This window comes from Tachypleus tridentatus, chromosome 6 (genome assembly GCF_004210375.1).
Source record: "Tachypleus tridentatus isolate NWPU-2018 chromosome 6, ASM421037v1, whole genome shotgun sequence".
In the NCBI taxonomy this organism is placed as follows: domain Eukaryota; kingdom Metazoa; phylum Arthropoda; class Merostomata; order Xiphosura; family Limulidae; genus Tachypleus; species Tachypleus tridentatus.
In genome coordinates this window covers 53,973,340-53,995,766 of record NC_134830.1, presented here as the reverse complement: position 1 = coordinate 53,995,766, position 22,427 = coordinate 53,973,340, and the positions used below count along the sequence as shown (strand labels likewise).

The 22,427-nt window shown below is 35.6% G+C and overlaps 1 protein-coding gene across 2 annotated transcripts in view; it reads left to right on the top strand.

Annotated features, from left to right (window-relative positions):
• Positions 1-22,427, top strand: part of LOC143252539 (endochitinase-like) — a 34,302-nt gene extending 11,875 nt beyond the window's left edge. For both annotated transcript variants that reach the window (XM_076504839.1, XM_076504838.1), the window contains exons 2-9: positions 5,292-5,400; positions 6,476-6,682; positions 11,274-11,536; positions 14,441-14,544; positions 15,570-15,693; positions 16,030-16,224; positions 19,183-19,305; positions 21,411-22,427. In XM_076504839.1, the coding sequence (XP_076360954.1) occupies positions 5,310-5,400; positions 6,476-6,682; positions 11,274-11,536; positions 14,441-14,544; positions 15,570-15,693; positions 16,030-16,224; positions 19,183-19,305; positions 21,411-21,806 (1,503 nt within the window). In that variant the 5' untranslated portion in view covers positions 5,292-5,309 and the 3' untranslated portion in view covers positions 21,807-22,427. The remainder of the gene's footprint in view (positions 1-5,291; positions 5,401-6,475; positions 6,683-11,273; positions 11,537-14,440; positions 14,545-15,569; positions 15,694-16,029; positions 16,225-19,182; positions 19,306-21,410) is intronic.

The following is a 22,427-nucleotide window of genomic DNA, read 5'->3' as shown; positions in this document are numbered from 1 at the left end:
ATTTCATATGTTCGTTCACAAACTTTTCATTTATTTTACCTATATTTAGTTGAAATACGTATTTTCAAACATAAATTATTATTCTATCTTTAGTTTTAAAGAATTCCGTGTTTCATTTCCATTGCATACTAATACAGATAAAGTGTATACCCTCATTTTGATTTCAGACATACCTTTATGTTGGTTTGTTGTTAAACACGGAGCTACACATTCTGTGTTGTACCTACAGCATGGATCAAACCCAAAATGTTGGCATTATAAGCCCTCGAGCTTATGGCAGTACCACTTGAGAATTGGAAATGTTTTGTTTCACCATTTTTAATACAGATTCACATGTTAAATTTCTCTGAACGTCCTTATGCATAAACTTCTACTATATAGTCATAATTTATATAACTACTTAAGTTCGATGACTGTACCGAACATTACATAAATGTCACCTAGAATAACTATTTTTTTCGTCACTTTTCACGTTTTCTTTCCAAATGCTCTATAGAGACTGACGGTTTGATTTCCTACTTTAAAAGTAATGTTTCATTTACGGTTTTCGTCTGGCCGTTCCTCATTCTTGTTATACAGTTACTAACAATGTAGTCTGTTAAATAAACTATATCTACTGTACCCAGTGGCGATGTGGCCTTGCGCGGAATACCAGTGACAGTTAGGCCAGCTGGAGTAAGATATGCATATTGGTAGACGTGACGCTGAATCAGTTACGTTACTGTTTATATATATATATTCAGTTTGTTAATTTCCTAGTACTCTTTTTTTATGCTTAGCTAGTTATTTTATGTAAACACATTATATATTTCTTATCTATCTATACTGTTCCGATTTCTTCAGTAAATTTCACCGAGTACATATTTATATCTTATCCAATGCCATAATATTATTTCTCTGTCTTCAGTAAGCTATAATTTATATCTTATACAAAATTCTTATTCTATTTCTGTCCCATAAGTAAGCTGTCTATAGACTTATTTCAATTGTTTTTATCTTTAGCTGAGTTACAGTTAGTAAAAGTATATATCTTTCACTGGCCTTTTTCTTAATAAGTTATACAATTCTCATCTTTGAATATTCCTAGATAATTCTATATAATTTTTCCAAATCAAAGTATGTACAAGTACAATACTTGTCTTATTTACTATGTTGTAATTTATCTCGAGTTAAGCTTTTCGTTTTTCTTCTGTACTCTTTCTGTATAGTAAATTACTCGATTTCGATATATATATATATATGTTTATATTTTATATGTGTTATTTATAACTATGTACTAAATTTCCAAACTTAAAAATCTGTATTTTACCTGACTGACTAGTGCTATTTATATCTGATTCAAAAACTGTTCTCTATGCAGGAAGCTAAACAAAAATGGTTTGGGTATGTTTGGTTGTTCTCAATACGGGATTAATGTGGGTTATATTTAATTATTCATATGTACCACTCCGCTAGTACAGCGGTACGTCTACGGATTTCTAACACTAAAATCATGGGTTTGATACACCTCGATGGGCTCAGCAAATAGCCCGATGTGGCCTTGCTATAAGTAAACACACACACACACACACAGTTCATGTATTTATTCCAATATTTTATTAAGGTATTTATAATACTCGTACAACAAATAATTTCAAACATGCAAAACATAAAATTAGGTTTCGAATTTATGTTTCAATTATTTTTTTTTTTCAAAGAACTTGTTGTAACCAAGTTTAGTTCAATGGAAAGTTTGGAATTTCGCACAAAGCTACTCGAGGGCTATCTGTGCTAGCCGTCCCTAATTTAGCAGTGTAAGACTAGAGGGAAGGCAGCTAGTCATAACCACCCACCGCCAACTCTTGGGCTACTCTTTTACCAACGAATAGTGGGATTGACCGTAACATTATAACGCCCTCACGGCTGGGAGGGCGAGCATGTTTAGCGCGACTCGGGCGCGAATCCGCGACCCTCAGATTACGAAGCGCACGCCTTAACGCGCTAGGCCATGACTGGCCCTCAATGGAAAGCGTTTAAACACAATCAAAAAATACATTTTCATGTAACAATTGTTGCGTAATTTTCTGGCTGAAAACGTATTTATTTTCAACATTAATATATATATGTATATATATGCATACAAAGACACCAGTTGGCCCGTCATGGACAGGTGGTTAAGGCACTCGACTTGTAATCTGAGGGTGGGTCGCGGGTTCGAGTTCCCGTCACACCAAATATGCTCGCCCTTTTAGCCGTGGGAGCGTCATAATATTATGGTCAATCCCACTATTCGTTGGTAAAAGAGTAGCCCAAGAGTTGGCGGTGTGTGGTGATGACTAGCTGCCTTCCCTCTAGTATTACACTGCACATAGCCCTCGAGTATCTTTGCGCGAAATTCAAAACAAACCGAAAGACACCAGTTTTAACATTGTTGGCCTGAGTACGATATTATACTTTTGCTCAGGTCCTAAGCTTAAAAAAAAAAAAAAATCCTTACGTCACACGCTATCAACGTTCGGGAGGGAGGAAGAGGTCTGATGTACCTGACCCTCCTGGGTATTTAACATCGATTCCCAAATACCCACACGGTGAAACTCGAGCTCTTTAACATTGTCATACTGTGCGATTCAACAATAGATTTTTTTTTTATTGCGTTGAGAAACTACTAATGTAGAGCTGCAGACGGGGGCTACCGCAAAACTCTCTTCAAACTAATTAAGTTTTGTGGGCTAATTAGAGCTCAAAACCACACTATTGGCTATCTGAATTTCGACCAATTTAAGGATCGAACCCAGATTTATAGTAACATGAACCTACAATTTATCGCTGAACCAGTGTATGTTGGAAAGGTAATTTTGAATAAGAGAGAAGGCAAATAGGGTTAGAGGTTTATCAGCCTTATCGTCGGATTATAAATTACAAGGGAAAAGAGGTGTCAATAGCTATTATTCGGTTTATGATTTACTATCAAATTGTTTACTACCTAAACACTTCAAAACTGACTTAGGTTTTGCACTATTGTCTTGAAACAGATAACAAAAAAAAACTCTTCCGTACATTCAATGGCCTAAATAAATGTCGACAAATATTTGTGTGTGTTTTCATATTACTATCAATTAATAATACATTATGGTCTTCAAAGGTGTTATATAAATTATGTATCATATGACAGCTTTATAAATTCTTAATAAAGCTCTTGACACACCTTTTTGACAATCACAAGGTAATAGTCATATAAAGACCATGCGACAACTGTAGTTTAACACTTATTTTATCTAGAGCTACAAATTCCAATCATAAGAAGACCATATAACAACACTTTAATAACTATTATTTTCCCAACGCTCGTAAAGATACATTCATATGTAAAGGAAGGTTATACAACAGCATAATTTAACTCTATTCTGTCTACAGCAATAAAATCATATTGACTGGTAAACCATACAACGACTGTTAGCTGACTCTCTTACCATATAGTCACAGGATAGTTGAAGGCTAAGTTGTTTTTTTCATACAACTTCAAGGTCACAGCCTTAAGAATATCGTATAACGTCTGTAAACTATTATTAAGAATATCGTATAACGTCTGTAAACTATTATTAAGAATATTGTACAACGTCTGTAAACTATTATTAAGAATATCGTATAACGTCTGTAAATTATAATTAAGAACATCGTATAACGTCTGTAAACTATTATTCTTCCCAAAAATAAGCCAAGATTATGGATCAACCAAGCTGGTTGACTTTCTTCTCCTAGTCGGAGCACAACCACACTGACTTAATCCATATCTCATTTCGAATCCGAAATTAAGAGAAATATGCGAAAGAACATCTGCAAGTTACGTGTTGTTGTTTTTTTATCTCACGTGTTAGGCCTACTAGTTTCTAATGACAAATTTCTCGATATAAACTTTAATATTTGCAGGATTATATTGATATCGAATACGTAACTGATGTACTAAGAATCTTTCGTCTCTCATCACTCAATCGCTGGTGAGATTTGGTATTAAACTAAAGACCTTCTGGCAACTGACGTGTGAGAGACAAGAGAAATATTTTTAAATGCTATTTTAACCCACCTATGATGCCGAATCCGAAATGAGAAAATTAATTGGAACATACCATGGGACATCTGTGTTATCATTTTAGTTAAAGGGTTTGTTTATTTTTTAATTTCGCACAAAGCAACTCGAGGGCTATCTGCGCTAGCCATCCGTAATTTAGCAGTGTAAAACTAGAGGGAAGGCAACTAGTCAATACCAACCACCGCCAACTTTTGGGCTAGTCTTTTACCAACGAATAGTGGGATTGACCGTCACATAATAACGTCCCCACGGCTGAAAGGGCGAGCATGTTTGGTGCGACGTAGATTCGAACACGCGACCCTCAGATTGCGAGTCGAACGTCTGAACCCACCTGGCCATGCCGGGCCTGATTAAAGGGGAAAAGATGAAGAAAGATTAGAATTAGCGTTTCTTTAAAAAGTTGTTTGTTTTCAGTTTAAGAAAATATTTTATCTAGATTTTTATTTAACTTTTTATGTTTAAAAAATCCAGATTTGAGATCTTATTAACGTAAATTGTGAAAAACGTGGTAACATTGTTCTGTAACCCTGATTTTACGTTTTCAACAAATAGTAATTGGCACGCCCAGTCAAAGTTAATCTTAAAAACTTAAAGTATCGGTGTGTAATATAGTTAAAAACATAGCTCAGGTTTCACTGGCGTAAACAGGATATTGAAAATCAGGTAAAAAATGGTTCGGCCATGTTTGTTTGTTTGTTTTTTATTTAAAAAGTTTGCTCTTATAAGAACCCTTTAACTTCGAAACAAGCGTTTTATGCACATATAGCTTTGGACACCAGAAACAGTCCGTACCGATTACGGACAATCACAAACATTTGAGATTAAAATTAAGACGTAATATCTAAGATATCTGAATTAACTAAAACGGTTTATCAAGTTGTTTTTGTCATACAACAAATGTGATGTGATACAAGGGGTGGTAACTATCTGTTTGCCCTTACCACAGCTTGCCTAAGAATATAATGTATTATATATATATACATACTAAGCAGCTTGACTAAGATATAAATATGGTTCTTAAACACGACGTTGTCACCTTCTACACTTACAATAAAGAGAATAATTTGTTATCCTGAAGAAGAATAGACAATTATTCGAAAGCACTCAAAGTCTTAGGTCTCATTTTGAAAATATTATATCTTTCGTAAGTGATTCTGTGTAAAGTAAGATGTGGTATGATTATTCTGTTTGTTATGAGTAAGTATTTGTTTTGTTTTTCATCAAGCCTCATCAAACAGTTCAAATGGAAAACTTCCTAGGACTTTTAGTGTTAGGAACGTGTGTCTTTGTAGGCCTGAATGAGGCAGCTCAACCTGCGAATAGTAAACCAAATGGTAAGAAAGCAAAAAATCAAAAAAATCCTTTGACTGTTATATATTAAGTCATTACAATTTCTTTTTTCCATTTTTAAGCAGTTATGCAGTTTTAATAAAACTCGCACGTGAATAAAAATATTGAAAATTCCGACAATTAATGCTACTTAAATTTAAACAGGAAAGTTAGGCTATCGGGCACTTAATAAACCCTGATTGTATTATAAAACCTATCTACCACTTATGTTCCAATAACAATGGAAAAACATACAATTATCCGCTGTAATAATAACAATACTAATGGACGAATACAATTTTCATTCACTTAATATGATAATACTGACAAATAAGTAGGATTATCTAACATAACAATATGATGATACTGACAGATGAGTAGGATTATCCACCACTTACATCACTTTCACAATACTGACAGATAAGTAAGGTTGTCTGACACTTACAACACTATGACAATACTGATAGGTAAGTAGGATTATCTAACACTTACAACACTATAACAATACCGACAGATAAATAGGATTATCTAATACTTACTACGATAACATTCTCAGCATTAAAAACTTTAAGATGATTCTGACAAGTAAATAATTGTTGTTTTTTCCTCTGTAATTCGGATAGGTATTTTTATCTAATAATGTTTAGCTATTATCTTTAGTTTAATTATAGTTAACTTTACAGAGTCAGTTAAATGTTCTTAAAAAGGTACACTTATAGTATTATGATGTGACTAAAAGCTACGGTATACTATTTCAGGACTAGTTCTTGAAAATCTGAATGTTCTATCAGTTTGAATATATTTACGTACGTACACACAAATGATTGTGTATTATTGTTTCATTTGAGAATAATAATAACCAGTTTACAACGAAAAACCTTTATTGTTAATGTAGAAACGTGTTGAATAACAGAACCAGTTTCTCTTCTTAAAAAAACCCAACTGGCTAAACTTCTGTTTACTGGATATCTGTATTTGGAATAATTTATACAAGTTAATATCACGTGCATCAACAAACATATTTTCTCATTAGTCAATCCAGTAACAACTTTGTTTGTTTTTTATTGTATAACCTTCCAGATATACGACAATATAACTATGAGCCCAACAATTATAAAATCGTGTGTTACTACAGTGCCTGGGCTGTTTATCGACCAGAACCGATGAACTATGACATAGAAGATATTCCAGCAGATCTGTGTACCCACATCATCTATTCCTTCGTAGGTCTGAGCAATCTAACGTGGGAGGTGATTAGCTTAGATCCGCAGTACGACTTCGAACAAGGTCCGCACAGTTTAATAGATACAATTCAACTTAAACATTCAAACTAAAATAAAAAGGAACGACTGTGTTACAAATAGCAAGTACGAACCTGTGATAAATAGCATTTAAGTGGATAAATGGGTTAATAATGAAATATTTTAACGTATTACAAACTTTACAATGTTGAAATATTGAAAGAAAATTAATATTCAATAGTTTTAATAAATAAACTCTAAATAAATTAATAAAATATTTTGTGATAAATATACAGATGTGTAAATAAATATAAAGATATAAAAATTAAGGAATTTTTGGTGAATGTTTCCGATAAGTATTTTCAATTTTTATAGGGCCATTTAAACAACTTGGTACTACTTTTTTAAGTGGATGAACACCTTATCGCATACAGAAGCTCTTGTAAAGTCTGAAAATTGATAGTTACAGTGCACTTAACGAACGGTAGTTGGGACTTATACTAGTTAGTTTAAATAACTTGGTTGAGCTTTTATAAGTCTATACTAGCATAATGTATATACTGTATATTAATTAAGTTAAATTAGTGCTTTACTGCTATAAAGGGGGCTGGAATGCCAACCTCAAGAGGTACATTTATCTGGTTTACCCCCAAACTGATAGTGCCCTATTTCATTTTTCTTTATTCTTTCTTTTTTATATGTTTTTCTTGTTCGCTGTGAAGTATAGTCACCTTCCCAAAACTGTCCGTAGGCAATGAGAGTGATATAGGTATGGGACGTTGTGGGCTTGGGTACCCACATCTCGCTCTCCCAACTTTTATTTCTTTAAATAATTTTTCCACGAGAGACTGAAGAACGGAGGTTGAGACTAATAGACGGTGTATCCCCACCGCAATATGGGGCCCATTTTTTCAGTCACCTCCAAAATCAAGGATACCTTTTATATCCTAAATTGTAGTCTGTACCCTGGAGATTATTTTGATTTATGTGGCGTCTTTAATTTAATTTTTTTATTTGAGTTTCTTTTTGTCCATTTATATTTACCTATGTGTGAAACATAGTCTTAGTTTATTTTAGTTTTGTTTGTTCAATTTCGCACAAAGCTATTTGAAATCTACCTGCATTAGCCTTCCCTAATACGGAACTGATGTATTCGAGAAAGAAGACAATTAGTTAACACCAACTATCGACAATTCTTGAGCTGCTGCTCACCAACGAAGCGTGGGATTGACCATACATCACAACGCCTCCACGGGTGAAAGGGCGAATATGTTAGGTGTTGGAATTCGAACCAGAAATCCACAGATTGTGAGTCGAGTGCCATAACCACCAAGCCACGCATACATGTTAGCAGGCAACAGACATATCCGTCACTTTGTTACTCTCCGCTATAGTGTGAAAACAACCTGGAACTGGTTGGTTTCGTTTGTTTTGAATTTCACGCAAAGCTACTCGAGGGCTATCTGCGCTAACCGTTTCTAATTTAGCAGCTAGTAAACGCCATTTTCCTCCAATTCTTGGATTACTTTTTTAAAAAAAACGAATAGCAGGATTGTCCGTAACATTATAACGCCCCACGGCTTAAAAGAATTCGAACCTGCAAAATGCACATTACGAGTCGAGCGCTAAACCAGCAGGCCATGACAACTTTGACCATTTACAGTTCCTATTCATACATTTTAGCTTATAGTACATAATACTGTCGTATTTTATTATGTATTTACAATTTTGGGATGCTATGTAGAAAATAAAGTATTCTGATGCCTAAATGCTCCCTTACATATATACTCTTCAAAAAAAGAAACGCAAAAGGCAAAATTTGAGACATATTGTTAACAAGTTTATTCCGAGTAGTTCTGTATGACATGTGTGAAACTTTGCACATTCACTGCTGAACATCCAAAGTCTGCTAAGGCGAAGTCCACGCTCACTAGTTGACGTTTAACGTCACTCAACGTCAATAACGAGTATGCCCCCCGTGAGCATCAATAACTGCTTGGCATCTCCTGCCCATGGAAGCGATGAGATGACGAATCACATCCTGTGGAATGGCTGTCCACTCAGCCTGCAAAGCTGCTGCAATCTGAGGTAGAGTCTGCAGTTGAGGTTGTCGCCGTCGCAGACGTCGGTCCAACTCGTCCCAAAGATGTTCGATGGGCTTTAAATCTCGTGATCTGGAGGGCCAGGGAAGAACGTTGATGTTGTGGTGTCTCAAGAAGACAGTGGTGAGTCGGGCTGTGTGAGGACGGGCGTTGTCATGTTGATAAACGTCGTTGATGTTCACCATGATGGGTTACACATGGGGCCTAAGAATCTCGTCGACGGTTGCGTACGGCCTGATCGGAAATCCTACGCAGCCCTGGTATGGTTGAGACAGTAGACGTCGCAGTGGTGTTCCTATCCCGAAGGTGACGTAACCGGATGTAGCGATCTTGTGCGGGCGTGGTCACACGAGGTCTGCCAGATCGTGGACGGTCACGAGTTGATCCATGTTGTCGGTGACGATTCCATAGCCTTGTGATGGTGCTTGGGTGAACATTCACAGCTCTGGCAACATCTGATCGAGATTCGCCTGCTTCCAAGCGACCAATGGCGTTGTTGCGTTGTGCTTCAGTCAGTCTTGGCGTAACTGTATTGCGTGTCGGTGGCTTAACACTGAGCTATGGAAACCGAGAATCTGTCACTTTTATAGGGATTTTGCACATGTTGCACTTGCAGAACATGCAGATCTCTCAAACAAATTTATTGGACACGCATGCGTTTTTGCGAAAAATCCGATGTTTTCCTCCGTTTTCAAAGTGCACAACTTTTATTGTCATTTTAGTCTGACAATCAGTGCCTCAACACGTGTAACATCACATACTCTGAGCTTGTAACGTTATTACATATATTTCTCTTTAAAATAACAAAAATATCCCTTTTGCGTTTCTTTTTTTGAAGAGTATATGTTCGTTACTTTGCGAAATCAGAATTATAAGAACAAATGTCTTGAGCACTATGTTTCGTGTCACTAATGTTCAGTGAAGTTAGTTTCTGATTACTTTTCAAGTACACCACTCCTAATTAAAAGGCCCGACATGGCCAGGTGGTTAGGGCGCTCGACTCGTAATCTGAGTAGATATATTTTTCTTTTAATATGCATTTTGTTTGTAATTAAGCATAAAGCTACATAATGGGCTGTTTGTGATCTGCCCACCACGGGTATCGAAACTGGAATTCCAATGTTGAAAGTCTGCAGACACATTGCTGTGCCACTTGAAGGGGGCGAATCGATACATCCCATTTTGATAAATTTTGTTTAAACTGGTGATCTCCATCTGCCTTAGACTAAAAATAATTTACATTTCATCTGGTTTAAAAATATCTCATTATAAATGTTTAAAATGTTTAGTTTTTAATATTATGAAATAAGTTTCTTTGCTTCAAAAATTTTGTGCAAACCTACGCAAAAGGTAACTGTTCATAGCTTGTTTGTTTTTTTAATTTTGCGCAAACCTTCACGAGGGATGTCTACGCTAGCCGTCCCTAATTTAGCAGTGTAAGACTAGAGAGAAGGCAGCTAATCATCACCATCCACCGCGAACGCTTGGGCGACTATTTTACCAACGAATAGTGGGATTGACCGTTTCATGATAACGCGCCCCCACGACTGAAAGTGCGAGCATGTTTGTTGTGACGGGTATTAGAACCTCCAACCCTCAGATTACTTGGTCATGGTGCTCTGCTCATAACTTTTCCTAATTTTGAGCTGGTGAGCCAGACGGAAGACAACTAGTCAACAGCACCGCCCGCCAACTCTTTGATTACACTTGTCTGATGGAATAGTGGGATTTGACAGCTCTTTTTATAGCGCATCTATTTTTTGTAGCAAGGGGTCTCAAACCGTAAATCTTCTGATTTACACTCTGGGCAGACTAAACATCTGGTCAGAACTAACCATTATGGACAATAACGGTTAATTAACAGTCTCACATACAACATCATAGCTCATTCTGTGTTATAAAGGTGTATTTTTCTTAGATTCAACAAAAAGGTTATTTAAGGTTATTTGGTGTCGCTTTCTATTGTATATTCTTCTTACAAGAGCAACAAACCTCCATTTTATGTCGATCGACATTTTATGTTGTTTCTTATACGTGTTTCATGATGAACCACAGAACGACGACAGAAACAAAAAACATTTGATCCGTGTGTTTGTACGGTAACAAACATTTAATTCTTGGACATTTCGAAATATGTATATATATTCCATCTTCAGCAAGGTATACTGAACGTGGTGGATTACTAGGTCTAAAAATGTATATATTTAAACATTAAAATATACATATATATAATAAAATGTTATAATTATTTTATAAAATTTTTAAATTTATAAATATTTCTACTGTATGTGTATATGAGTATTCCAAAACGTTCAAAAATTAAATGTTCGTTACAGTAAATACACGTGTGAAATGTTTGCGTTACTGTCGTCATTCTGTTGTTTATCGTGAAACTTCGATTCCATTTGAATGAATCTGTGTTTTGTATATTATAGAGTACCAATAATAACAGTTTATAAGCCTAAGCGTCGTCGTATAGCCCTCTTTCAGTGACAATTGATCTGACAAAGTAACCTTTAATCGCATTTTATCCAGGAGGGTACAAACGATTTACTAGGCTTAAGATGAAGTATCCTCATCTGACACTTTTACTGGCAATCGGAGGTTGGGATGAAGGAGGAAAACAATATTCGGACATGGTGAGTACCAAACAAAGACGGGATATTTTTGTGCAGAGTGCTTTGGAGTGGACCTTAAACCTCGGATTTGACGGTTTCGACCTGGACTGGGAATACCCTGGAGCTTATGACCGAGATGGCAACTTCAAAGACAAGGAAAATTTTCTGAAACTTGTTCAGGTATAAAGCATATGTACTTGTTCTGTCGCGTGCGCTTTATTAAAATGGTTACTTAATGATCGTCATAGTAACTCTAACAACAAATGTCTTTAAATAAAGAAACATTAATTTGTAGACGTATTCGAGATTTTAATTAATAGAATAAATTTACTTTACTAAATTTATAATTGTTTGTTGTTGAGCGAAAAGCTACTCAATAGGCTATCTGTGCTGTGCCCACCACGGACATCTGAACCTGGTTTTTAGCGTTATAAACCTTCAGAGTGATCGTTGAGTCACTGGAGAGCTATTTTATAACAACGACTGGTCTCAGGTTTTAAACATTGTACAGAACTGTGGGGCTTAGCATGATCTGGTGGTTAAAGCTCTCGACCCGTATTGTGAGGATCGCGGGTTCCAATCCTCTTCACACCGAACATGCTCACCCTTTCAGTTGTAGGGACATTATAATATTAGATGAATCCCACTATTCGTTGGTAAAAGAGTAGCTCAAAAGTTAGTGGTGGATGGTGATGACTATCTGCCTTCCCTCCAGTACGGGAGGTTAGCGCAGATATTAATTTTCATATAAATAGAGATATTATTAAATATTAACACGAAAAGTAGCGTTTTTATAGCGATAAAGAGAACTGCATAAAATATAAAATAAACTCATAAATATTTTTAATAAATTAATTTTAGCTACAATATGTGTCAAAATATTCCATATTATTTTAGGTTTCTAACTTAATACCACAGTTTTTGTTAGGTTGTTTTGTTTCTTATTAAAATATGCAATGACTGTGTATTTTGTTTATTTAAGAAATACAACATGTTTCGTTATCTTGAAAATTGAATAATTTGGGACAACATTCCAATACATTTGCGAAAGTATTTCGATTTCTATCATCAATAACATAAGGGTTAGAAAACAATTGTTTTTACTACTTCACGATTATCAAACTTCGTGTTTACGGTTAAAATACCAAAGAAAGGGCTTCAAGTGGCACAGCGGTATGTCTGTAGGTAGGTGGAACATAGATGGCCCATCGTGCAGCTTTCAGCTTAACTACAAACAAAAGGAAAATTCTAAAAATATCTGCAAAGGACAAAAGGGGGAGTAAATTAACCTCATTGGAACCTCAAGTAATTTGGTGGAAACATTGAACACATAATTCTTTTCTCTTTTACGAATAATTTGAACAAGTTATTTGTATTTTCATGTTTGTATCGTGGCAGTGCTACATTTCTTTGCTACATACACTGCTGGCCAAAATCTTAAGGCCAATGAACATAAAGAAAAATATGCATTTTGCATTGTTAGACTCAACCACTTATTTGAGTAGAGCTTCGAAAGATAAACATAAGAAAAGGGAAAATAAAAATAAAAACATGTTTTATCATTTAATAGGGAAAATGTGAACACTATGAAATTAGCCTGAATACTAGCTGGTCAAAAGTTTAAGACCATACCAAAAAATAAGTCCTAAACAGGGTAGAAAATGCCCAACAAGAGGTATCAGTAATGAGTTGCACAGCCGTCATTGCGAATAATCTCAAACATTCGCTTTGGCATGGTCGATATAAGCATTTGCAGAAGGCTGGCTGGAACGTTATTCCAAGTGGTGAAGATAGCTTCACTGTTTGGAATTGCCGTCCATTTCTATAGACTTCCCTTGCCATCCACCCCTAAACATTTTCAATGGGGTGCAGTTCGGGCGAACACGCTGAATGGTCCAAAAGAATCACGTTATTTGCTATAAAAGTGTCCTTTGTCCTGCGAGCATTGTAAATTGCAGCATTGTCCTGCTGATAGATCCAGTCATTTCCACACAAGTGAGGGCTTTCAGTCAATTAGGATGCTCTCTTCAACATGCCAATGTAGCCAGCTGCTGTTTGACTACCCTGTATAACCTGAAGCTCCATTGTTCCATGGAAGAAGAAAGCACCCCAGATCATGATGGAACCTCCTCCACTATGTCGTGTAGAAAATGTCTCCGGTGGGATATCCTTATCGTGCCAGTAACATTGGAAGCCATCTGGACCATCCAGATTAAATTTTTTCTCATCAGAAAACAAAACCTTCGTCCACTTTTCTAAATCTTATGTTTGATGCTTCTCAGCATAGTTTAACCGAGCTGTTTCGTGGTGTGGAAGGAGGCGTGGCCTTTGAAGACGTTTACGGTTTTTAAAGCCTTTTTCTCGTAGATACCGTCTTATTATTTTTGAGCTGCATTCTGCGACCGTAAGGGCCTTAATATGGTTCCACGATCGGTTGGTGTCTTGCCGAACAACCCGTCGAATTCTTCTGCTCAACGCTGAAGAAATGTTCTTAAGCCGACCACTTGATATTCTCGTTCCGTATCCCACAGGGTCTTTTAAGGAATTTGGAACAGCAGTTTTACTACACCCAATCTCACCAGCGATGGCAGGTTGAGAGAGACCTTGCTTTTGCAGCTCGACAATTCTCCAAGTTCAAACTCTGTCAGCTTTTTAGCCTTTGCCATGTTTTTACCCAATGTTGCACAGGAGATGTCAGTAGGAGATATTGACAACGCTAACGTTTGAACACAAATGACTAAATTTCGTTACGTGTTTACCGATTAACATTTCGTTTCAGTATGGTCTTAAACTTTAGACCAGCTAGTATTTAGGTTAATTTCATAGTGTTCACATTTTCCCTACTAAATGCTAAAAGTTGGTTTTTTTCCCCTTTTCTTACTTTCATCTTTCGAAGCTCTACTCAAATAAGTAGTTGAGTCTAACAACGCAAAATGCATATTTTTTCTTTATTTTTATTGATCTTAAGATTTTGGCCAGCAGTGTATGTTCCTTTTTATGCTGATTAATTTTAAAACTTGGATTTAGATTATTTTTAAAATTGTTGTCTTATTTTTGAACCAAGAGTTTTGTTTTTATCTCCAGGAATTGAGAGAAGCATTTCATCCTCATGGACTTCTATTAACAGCGGCCGTGCCGGTGGCAAAGTTCCGACTACAAGAAGGCTATGAAGTGAGACCTCTAGCTAAGTATGTTGTGCAAACGTAGAAAACACGACTGACAACAAAAAAATATTATTACCCTAAACTAGGTATCAAACTCTAAACCCTGAATTAGACCAAAATTTGTTTCGACCAATTCCTGTAAAATGATGTATACTATTTTCTTACCACGTTTGAGCGAAAAAAAAAACGAAAGTTAACAAAAACATAAGTGTTAGATCTAGGTAAAAACATGTATTTTTAAACTGTAAAAAAAACGAAAGTTATCAAAAACATAAGTGTTAGATGTAGTTAAAAACATGTATTTTTAAACTGTAAATTTCAACAAAAACAACTAAATAAACTTCAGTGTTGAGAAAGATAAAAGTTGATAAAAGTAGTTACACTGATCGTCATTAGTGGCGCTACTGTTTTATTTATGACAAAGCTGCTGAGGCTATCTACCGTCTTCCATAATTTTGAACAACTAACCAGGTGGAAAGTAGTCGGTCAACAGAACCTCGCCATCCATCACTCACGTTAAGTAATTAACTGACACTCTTATAACGTATCCCCAACTGAAAGTGCGAAAAATATTTCTTTGGTGTTGTATGAATTCCAATTCATCTTGCTAGTTCTGGTTTGATTTGCTTTGAATTACACACAAAGCTATACGAGAACTACCTGCGCTGTCACCCCAGCTGTGAAATTAAAAACTCTACCACAGCATCCACTCGCACTCCATATTTTTCACGTTTCGAAGGTTCACATGTTGCATCCGGAACAAACAAGCGCTTAAAATCAATGCATACTACCTAGCACGCGCTTCACTGATAGTTCTTAGTGGCCACAAACATTAATTATCAAAAATGCAAGTTTTGTTATTGTTGTTTTACTTTCTTGTTATTATAGTATCGAACAGTCAATGATTCTTAAGTAGAGCATTAGGAGGCTGTTCAACGTTTTTTTCTTTGTTTATATAATCATAAAATAGATCAGGGAGCAGAAATTTTAAATGATTACGTCATAGATCAATAACTTCAAGTGACGCGATGATTTCTTTTTTCTGTAAGTTTGTTAGATCAGATCCACGTGATGACTTATGACCTCCGGGGAAACTGGGCCGGATTTGCGGATGTCCATAGTCCGCTATATAAACGTCCGTTTGATCAGTGGGCTTACGAAAAATTGAATGTAGTAAGTTGAATTACGTTAACATAAAGCAGTGTTAAGTTATTTTAACAAAAATGAAATATTCGGTAAAGAAAGAAATAATTTATTGGATCTTCTCTTTGTCTGCAATAAGAAACCTATTTAACTAAGTAATTCCCGAACTTAGTTGACATTTTCTGAAAGTGTTGTTTTCATTGTAGTGTTCACTAAACCTTTCGTACCATTAACTAAAATGGGATGTTAAACCTTATGTTTTGTTTTCTTTCTTAAATGCATTACGTGATATTTATAAGTTAAGACTTCCTTATGGAAAGCGTCGAGAAAAATATAAGTGCTAATTATTTTCCTATTACGGTACAGCATGACGGTCTCCAACTGTGGGTTGACAGTGGTGCCCCCAGGCATAAGTTAATCGTCGGAGTTCCTTTTTACGGCCGAACTTACACCCTGGGCAGCAAAAGCAATAATGATCTACGGGCTCCTGTCCAAAAGTGGCTTGGGGGAGGATTACCGGGGCAGTACACAAATGCCACAGGATTTTTGGCTTATTATGAGGTTTGTTTGAAACTATAATTTTATTTACGTTGTCGAAACTAATACTAGATCTCAATGAACAATATTCAATTTAAAATACTAAAAAAAAAAACATTTACATTATCCTTGATATGTGCTTTGGAATGGTTTCTAGATCAAAATATTCTGTTGAGAAGCAAATCTTTAACTGAGGTTCAACCACAAATCGTTCCACTTACTCTTATAACACTAAAAAATTACTGATATTTATTTGTTTTAAAATTAATCAATTACTAACTAAAACTTTATTTATGTATAAAAGTCTGAAAGATCCCTAGGTCAATGGCAAGACCTGATCGATTGTTTTAAAATTGTTTGTGGGTTTTGTCTCTTTCTCTTTTTTGTGAGACGTGTGGCTATGATCCCAAGCTAAGAACTTTAATTTACACAGGGTGAAGCAAAAGTGTCGTACCATTACGATACTTTTTAAAAGTCACTTTTATGTTACTTTAATTGTTCTTATTTGTATGTTAATTAGAGTGTTTGGTGTGGCTTAACAAAATAACTGGGCAGAAGAACATTTGGTTTTCTTATAGCAAAGACACATCAGGTTATCTGCTGTGTCCACCAACGAATATCGAACCCTCCTGATTTAACGGTTTAAATCTATAGACTTATCTCTGTTACACCGAGGGTTCGAATTTGATGTGGCCTTGTAAAATAATTAATTGGGTTAGTGTTTGCTTAGTGTGGCCTTGTATAATAATTGGTCAGAATAAAGTTTGTTAGATGCAGCCTTATAGAGTAATTGGTTGGAATAACATGTTTGTTTGGTGTGGTATAATAAGATTTTTTATTTGACCATTTTTCATCTAAAAGTCAGAAACTGAAAAAGCCTTCCTTCCTTTATGTTGAAACATATCGGTATAGCCGATTTGTCAAGCTTATCTGAGGACATCAAGTATTTATGGTTATGTTGTGTCCATTGAATGTTAACCATTGCTATGGTCAGCAACCTGTACAATCACTCAAGTTTAATTAGATGTTTGGTCTTCACACTAAATCAACCTCGTATTAAACCAATAAAACATTCAACTAATTAATGGATCCAATTCCTAATAGTGTAAGAACTTGATGAATGAATAGCAATATGGTTTTATAATGTTTGTTTGTTTTGAATTAAGCATAAAGCTACACAATGAGCTATCTGTGCTCTGCCCATCACGGGTATCGAAACCCGGTTTTTAGTGTGTAAGTACGCAGACATACCACTGTGTCACTGGGGTGGGGGACGGTTTTATAATGAAAAGGATAATGTAATACATAATACCCCTCCCTTGTCATCGTATATAGCCCTTCCTTGGAATTATCTGAAAACGAAAACATTTTAACATTTATGTTTTCCACAAACTAAGTATTAAGTAAAAATCTAATGAATATGTTTGTTTTTAATTTTCGCGCAAAGCTACACGAGGGCTATCTGCGCTAGCCATCCCTAATATAGCAGTGTAAGAATAGAGGGAAGACAGCTAATCATCACCACCCACCGCCAACTCTTGGGCTAATCTTTTACCAATGAATAGTGGGATTGACCGTCACATTATAGTGCTCCTACAGCTGAAAGAGCGAGCATGTTTGGTGTGATAAGGATTCGAATTTGCAACCCTCAGATTATGAGTCAAGCACCCTAACCACCTGGCTATGCCGGGCCCAAATCTAATAAACATTCAACTAATAATCATTTAGACTCAAGTGTTCATATAGGCCTGAAATTGTCAAACTTAGGGCCACAAAAAACGTTTCGGGAGGTGCAGCATGTACACAAAATATATTGTAGTGTTAAGATACTTAGTATCTATAGGTTTATTGGTTGGAGAGGAGCTAAGTCAGGATGTGTAACAACATTCTGCAGGGTCTTGTATTGAAAATGTTTGGGAGTCCCTGGTATGGGCTACTAAACATGACCTGGGACATATGGTTTCGAAAGCATGATACGTGGCCAAGCTATGTTGTTTGTTGAATTTTGCGCAAAACTATTCGAGAACTGTTTGCGCAAGTCGTCTGTAATTTTTAACTGATAGATTATGGACAAGACGGCTAATCAACAGCACTCACCGCTAACTCGTGAGTTACTGCAGTGAAATAATGGGATTTGATCAGCATCCTGTAACACATCTAGGATCTCAAAAGTGCGAATATGCTTCATTTATTTATTCTAATTTGTACGGTAATGGATTCGAACCACAGATACTCAGACCATAATTCCAACATCCCCACTATACAATGGATGTCAAGCGATACCTGGGTGTAATTTGTCCCAATAACTAGGAAGAACATCTTGAGTCACTGACATAATCTACAGACTGTCCTGATCTTACATCATTATGTTCTGTTGGACGTATATTAAACAGTTGACTCTTTTTTTACCGTCCAAATAACTTGTAAGATGTGAAGATTAATTTTATAACGTATGTGCCAGAAACTGAATGAAATAGCGATTTTGCATGACAGTATTAACAATATATATGTAAAACATCGATACTTGATGGTGATGCATGGCTCTTACCCTGAATTAATGTCGAATTGTTCCAATAAGATAGGAGAATGAAACAAAAAACCAACAAACAAACGAATTCGGATTTATTCAGAAACATATAATGGGTTATAACCTCGGACTTTCAGATCCACAGCCCAGCACGGATAGTTAGAAACCTATGCAATTAATTTAAAGAAATGTGTGGTAACTCTTAACGACATGAACATTTCCTACTTAATCAAACGTTCATACACCGACTTCAGCTTAAGTACTATTCAGTACTATTTAAAACGTACACACACACACACATATGTATATATATATATATATTACTTTACAACACAGTGACTAATTATGAATGATACGTAATTTCTATTTATTATATATATATGTACGTCTTAAATAGTACTGTATAGTACCTAAACTAATTATGAATAATACGTAATTTCTCTTTATTTTATTAGATTTGCGAAAACCTTATGACTGGTAACTGGACGAAAAAATATGATGACATTGGGAAGTGTCCTTATACTTATCATGACCTTCAGTGGGTTGGCTATGAAGATGAGGACAGTATTGGAATTAAAGTAAGTAAACATATCTTTGGTACAACGTAATTTTGAAAATAACCGTTTGTACAGTTTCCAACATCACCGATTTCTTTTCATCCAATGCTAATCCAGTTTGTAGTTTTCTACGTATGTGTGTCCGTTCAGCAAACTCCTACCACAGTTTCGTAGCTGGCAGGCCTAAACTTGACTCAGAGTGGCTCGATGGGTGTCCTTGCCATACGATGTAGCCCACTTACCAAAGAAGGCTAAAATGGGCTTGCAAAGCATGTTGGGATACAAAAGTGAGTTTTCTGATTTTTGTGTTTCTCTCCCCCCCCCCTCGGCATCTTGAAGTCTCATGTGTGAAACTATGATCTTATCAACATCAAACTTAGCTGACCTATTTGCTGGTAGGCTGCAAACTAAATGTTAAGGAAAAAGCTCAACCCCACAGCGGAACACAGGTATTTTGCTCTCGTCGCCGAATCTACCGTGTATTTTTTTTTAAGTGATTCCCGTTTTTTCTAATTATTTGTGGAGGAATCTTTGGGTATATACTTTAGATCATTGATTATCCCTGCAAGTAAACCTGGTAGAGAAGAAAGACAGCGTCAGGTATTAGCAATATTACCATTATGATCTGTAAATTATAAATCTTTTTTTCAATCTTTTCTCTGGACCCATAGAGGGCGCTTGTCATTAGCATGCGCATACCTACTTCTTTTTTCAGTTTCAAAATGTTGGCAATTACACAGGTGTATAAGGTAAAATGTTAATAGCGAGCTACGATCATTGACTTCAGAAATAGTTTGTTTGGAATTTCGCGCAAAGCTACTCGAGGACTATCCGTGCTAGCCATTCCTAATTTAAAGGTATAAGACTAGAGAAAAGGCAGCTAGTTATCACCACCCACCGCCAATTCTTGGGCTATTCTTTTACCAACGAATAGTGGGATTGACCATATCATCATAACTTCCCCACGGCTGAAAGGACAAGCATGTTTGTTGTGACAGGGATTCGAACCCGCAACCCTCAGATTACTAGTCGGGCTTTTAGAAATGTTACAGTTCCCTTTAATGATGTTGTAAACATGTTTGTGTTTTTAGTTTCTTTTTCATAAATCTTTTAAACATGTTTTTTATATATATATATATATATATATATTTACTTCACAGTTGTATTAAGCATTTTCGTGTTTTTATTTACCTTTACGGATAATGTTTTCAGCTCTCATTACAGGTATTTCTAAGTAAGTTCCTGTTTTCAGTTCCTTATGTCAAATTTACTTTATCATAAATGCAGTGCCAGCATATAAGCAATGGAAAAAAGTTTGAATGTGCGCGGTTGTAGAGAAATGAAACACTTGTTATCCTAGTTTAATTAACGCATAAGTCCTATATACGAAGTCTTGTCTCTACTTAGGCACTCAGTCACTGAATATTAACGACATCTGTAATGTTGAGATCATCAGAGAATAGTGTTATAGGTACCTAACGCTGCAAACAAACATGATAGTCGTAAATGTTGCCATGGTAGCAATAAAGCCACTTTTTAAAAGCATGTTTGATTTTTCAGAGCTGTTAAGATTAAATTTTAATATTTCCCGAAAGGTTTCAGTTTCGAACTAACGTACTGTAGGAAAAAAAAGAGTAGATATCATTGGCCATTTGACTATACATATATGTAAGTTTGTATACACTCACAAGATTGGCTACAGCGAATCTCCCAGTGGTGTAAAATGAAACTACAAGTACTACAATATGATTAGTACCATTGGTCCATATATTATATATATGCATACACATAAATATATAACAATGTTATCGTTTTAAACATCGAGAAACGTAAAAAGAAAATAATCGAAAACTGTTTCTTTCTTTTTCTGCAACAAGGAGGAAAATTATAATTACTGTTTAAATAAAGACAAACGAAAATGCATATGGAGACTAATATATCTCATATCTAGTTCCTGTCTATGACCCTTAAAGAACACGAAGACAAACAAGTTGCATGACCACAGATGGTAATTGATAGAGTGGCCCTTGTTCGAAGTATTTAGATAAATGTGGAATATCACCCCGAAATATCAGTATTGTATTTGTTCCGTAGACTTATGAGGAAGTTTGAAATATATTTTTCAGATGGACTATATCCGAGAGAAAGGATATGGCGGTGCTATGATATGGGCCATTGATATGGATGATTTCCAGGGAATTTGTGGAAAGAAGAATATCCTGTTGAAGATGATGAATGAACGATTGGATGGTTATGTTGTCCCAACACCTGATCCTAAGGCTACAACAACAAGTAGTTCTGGCCCACCCTCGTCACCAAGACCAACTCCACCACCAGGTGTCGTGGACTGTAGCAATCCTGATTGGCGATACTTCCCTCATGAGACAGACTGCAGAAAGTATTATTGGTGTGTCCATGATAAACCAGTGTTAAAGGAATGCCAGACTGATACAGTATGGGATACATCTTTAAATATCTGCACATGGCCACACACTGTGAATCGTCCAGAGTGTAGAAATTAAAACACAAGATGTCCAGTTGCATCTCCATGTGAACATTAAATACACTGCATCAGTAATTGCTCAGTGATTTTATTTGTCATGGTATCTTTCTAATATGATTAAAGATTGTATAATAATGTAACAGGGAATCTTGCAATTTTGTAATTTCATACAAGGCCTTTTTTTAACAAGTAGATATTTTTGTAATAAATTTCAGTTCGATATTACGTATTTCGCACACAGTTTTGCATAAAGTTTCTAAGACGTTGTAATAGTTAAGATAGAGTGTGTGAGTTGAATTCAGAATTTGTTAATAATGTTTTTACTTGATAATATGGTCTTATTCGAATGAACGTTATACTTGTATTAGCGGCATTAGAATCACGTATGTTTTTCATTAGCAGAAGTGATTTTGAAAAATTTCACCAATTAAAAAATATTTCCAAGTGTCTTACAATCGATAAAAGGAGATTTGCAGGTTTCATTAATGTCTGTGAAATAATTTTACAATTCTAGAACTGAGAAGTAATATGTTAATAAAATAATATAATTTTTCATTTAATAATGAGTCACTGTGTCTGTATTATTATTCAAATAATGAGTATTCAAATAAATTAAGAAATGGTACTTTAATTCACATCA